Source organism: Sphaeroforma arctica (assembly GCF_001186125.1).
Source record: "Sphaeroforma arctica JP610 unplaced genomic scaffold supercont1.896, whole genome shotgun sequence".
Taxonomy (NCBI): Eukaryota; class Ichthyosporea; order Ichthyophonida; genus Sphaeroforma; species Sphaeroforma arctica.
The window spans coordinates 21,234-24,366 of NW_014039662.1; the positions used below are offsets into that span (position 1 = coordinate 21,234).

General features: G+C 43.2%; 1 protein-coding gene across 1 annotated transcript in view; it reads left to right on the forward strand.

The window, feature by feature from the left end:
- Positions 1-939: 939 nt before the first annotated feature.
- SARC_09147 (hypothetical protein) overlaps positions 940-3,133 on the forward strand; it is a gene marked incomplete at both ends in the record, with an annotated part of 11,003 nt that continues 8,809 nt past the window's right edge. Inside the window, 3 exons of the mRNA XM_014296850.1 lie at positions 940-1,737; positions 2,001-2,211; positions 2,766-2,920. Coding sequence (XP_014152325.1) covers positions 940-1,737; positions 2,001-2,211; positions 2,766-2,920 — 1,164 coding nt within the window. The remainder of the gene's footprint in view (positions 1,738-2,000; positions 2,212-2,765; positions 2,921-3,133) is intronic.

Genomic DNA, 3,133 nt, shown 5'->3' on the forward strand with positions numbered 1-3,133 from the left:
AATATATAGTAACAATATATATATCCATATATATATACATATATATATATATATATCTATATATCTATATATACGTATATGTTTGTCTATTTCTGTATCTTTGTATGTATATATTCTAAAAGTAGGAATATAAATATATATACAATAATTTAGACGTGTATGCAAATAAATTTACGAGACGTAGGGTGAGACCTGAGTTCAGAAATAAATATGATCTAAAACCACATCAGTTGGTCGCTTCTATCTTTATTGTTTAACGCCATCGAATGATATATCAAGTCTTGAAGTACACATACTTGTGTGTAAGGATAGTTTTAAAGCAATCTACCACAGCGTGATGGTCTTCTCGGAATGGTTTGCAATTGACTAGTGTCAGAGTGTTTAATTATACTCTCACCTTCGCTTGTTGTCCACACGCACAGGCATGCTGTGCAGACACGTGAATGCGGTGGCATTGTAGACTCAGTAGGGGACGTGTTTGGGGCCAGTACATGCGATGTACACTCACTGCGCATCCTACAACTGCCCATAGTGCTCACAGGTGAGTCACCCACAAACTGTAGATGGGATGTGAATATTAGAATGTTTCAGTAGCATGAGTATTCAATGCAATTGTATTTGAGTCAAACTAGTGGTCATCATGAAACGTAAACGTGTGCTGCCTTTCACATAGTGCACGAGAGACTGCAATTATATCGTTCGCCAATGCAACGGTCCTGCTGCGAGTTCTCCTACTCTCTCACGGTGTAGTAAATGCCAGCTGGCATCAATTCTGCAACTACACGCTCATCCTAAAAAACCCTAAAACCGTTACAAAATTAATCCAATGCTATGTTTGTTCTGTCCACTTCTTCTGACAGCACCCAAATATCATCGAGATCTATGGTTTTTAATATATATTTCTTGTCATCTGTAAGTCGCTTGACTCATTCCACATTCATGTTCACAACGCCATACGGAATAGATTATCCATGCGATGATTCTCCAGTTGGATTGGGTACACAGCCCGGCACGGCTGCACAGACACCTGCGCGTGCGGATGACACGATGAACCAGGCTAGACCAGGTCTTGTATTAGCCTCTGCGGATTTAAATGAAGCAGAAGCAGAAGCGTGTGGTGACGGCGCAATAAGGGGCGCTTCTACAGAGGGTGACATCATCACTCAGAGTGAGGGTGACATCATTGCTCGGAATGAGGGTGATGCGATGCATGAGTCACGTGGTGTGGAGGTTGCAGTGGCATGTAAGAGTGATGGCGCATTGCGCATCGATCTTGAAGGCGGAGAGAACGTAGTGAAAGTGGATGGAGATGGATTGGCAGTGGCATACGTACCTGGCCATGATGCAGTGGGTGGTACAGAACCGGCCAGTACAAAACATGGGAGTAGCAATATGCAAGCAAACGCACAAATGTCTGATAGTGACTACGATATGGAACTGCTCTCGGATGGAGATGGGGATGAACAACCAAGTGTGGGGAAGCAGAGTGATTCGATTGAGGATTCGCAACACGGCTTAAAGATCCACCAACAGCACTCATCGCCCATTGATGCTGACGGTCGAGTTCATGTCGAGAGTGAGGGAAATGAGCGTGCAACTCACACACGGACGCAGGTGGAGTCAGTTGTCCCTGATGTCGGCCACAACGAGCGCTGGTCCATTCCGGAGGTCACTCACTCGCCACAAGGTACCACGTTGGACTCAACTGCTCAGCCCGGTGTCCCCAAGCGGAGGAAGGTATTCATATTCCGATTCTCAGTGTGGTTTTGCAGCGGTTCTAAGCACTTGTATGTATCGCACATGATATCTGTATGCAACGACCCCAAAACCCAATCACGTTGATTATTTTCATTTTGTTTATGATGCTGGTGATAGTTTCTAGTCGCTTCTCCTTTCCTCGGCTGTTCTTTCGCAAGCGTAGTTCTCCCAGATCCTTCCAGTGATTTTGCCGTGTGATGTTCATACCAATGGTGTATGCTATTCTATGGCTGTTTTTGCAGATTGCGGATAGCCGTTCTGATTTTGGCGCTCACATTCTGGGATCCACATCCGTTGACGAGAGCGTTTCCCAATGCGTGACCGAACAGTTGAAAGAAGCATTTAGCAAGGATCCGCAAGCTGTGCCTGCCTATGCGCAGACGAGTCCTTCTGTTGCCCAATCAGCGCCACCACAAACGCTTACAAAGACGTCGTTAACGCCTCTACCCTCAGGTATTGATAGCGTTCGAATATCGTATTTACTCGGTAAACTTTTGTGGAAAAAACACATTATATTTTAAATTGTACTTTTGAATACAATATACACGGTCGAACGAAGCAGAAACGACGTAATTGTATATTTTAAGCTCCAACAAGCAGTACATTTTGTGCGAAACGTTTGCCAATTGCTGTGTGAAATTCGCTACAAAGGAGCTCATCGGTGGAACATCTAATGCCCTACACAGTTGTACTGTTGTATTGATTGTACAAACGAATGGGATATGTAGCGACCGCAATCCATTCGATGATGTACTTTTTACGTGATGTCCGTCATCAATATCCGTGTGTATCACATGCATTGTGTACATATGCGGTGTTTCATATGTGATTTCTGCCGTCAATATCTGTGCGTATCACAACCTGTGACACTATTGATTTACGGTTGCAGTTGGTTAGTCCTGTGTGAATGTCCTATTGTACCTAATAGTATACTACGCTTCAACGGTGGTGACGTGCGATAGTCCAGGCCTCAATCTGTATTTTTTTTGTCGCGATTACGCATACAGCTGACACGTCACACACAGTCGATAACATCGCAAGCGAAGGACTGAAAAGCTCATTCGCCAAACCTCCGAGTGCCACTCCCGCTCATCAGCCAGCCCCAGTGACCACTGTGAATCAACAGCTAACTGCCGAGAATGCGACTCTCGCTAAGAAGAAGGTATACATCCAAGAGAGAGAGATATATATATATATATATGTATGTATGTATGTATGTATGGAAGTAAGTATGTATGTATGTATGTATGCATGTACGTACGTATATATGTATATATATATATATATATATATATATATATATATATATATGTGTGTGTGTGTGTGTGTGTGTTGTTGTTGTATGTGTTGTTGTTAGTTTAGTTATTAGTTAGTT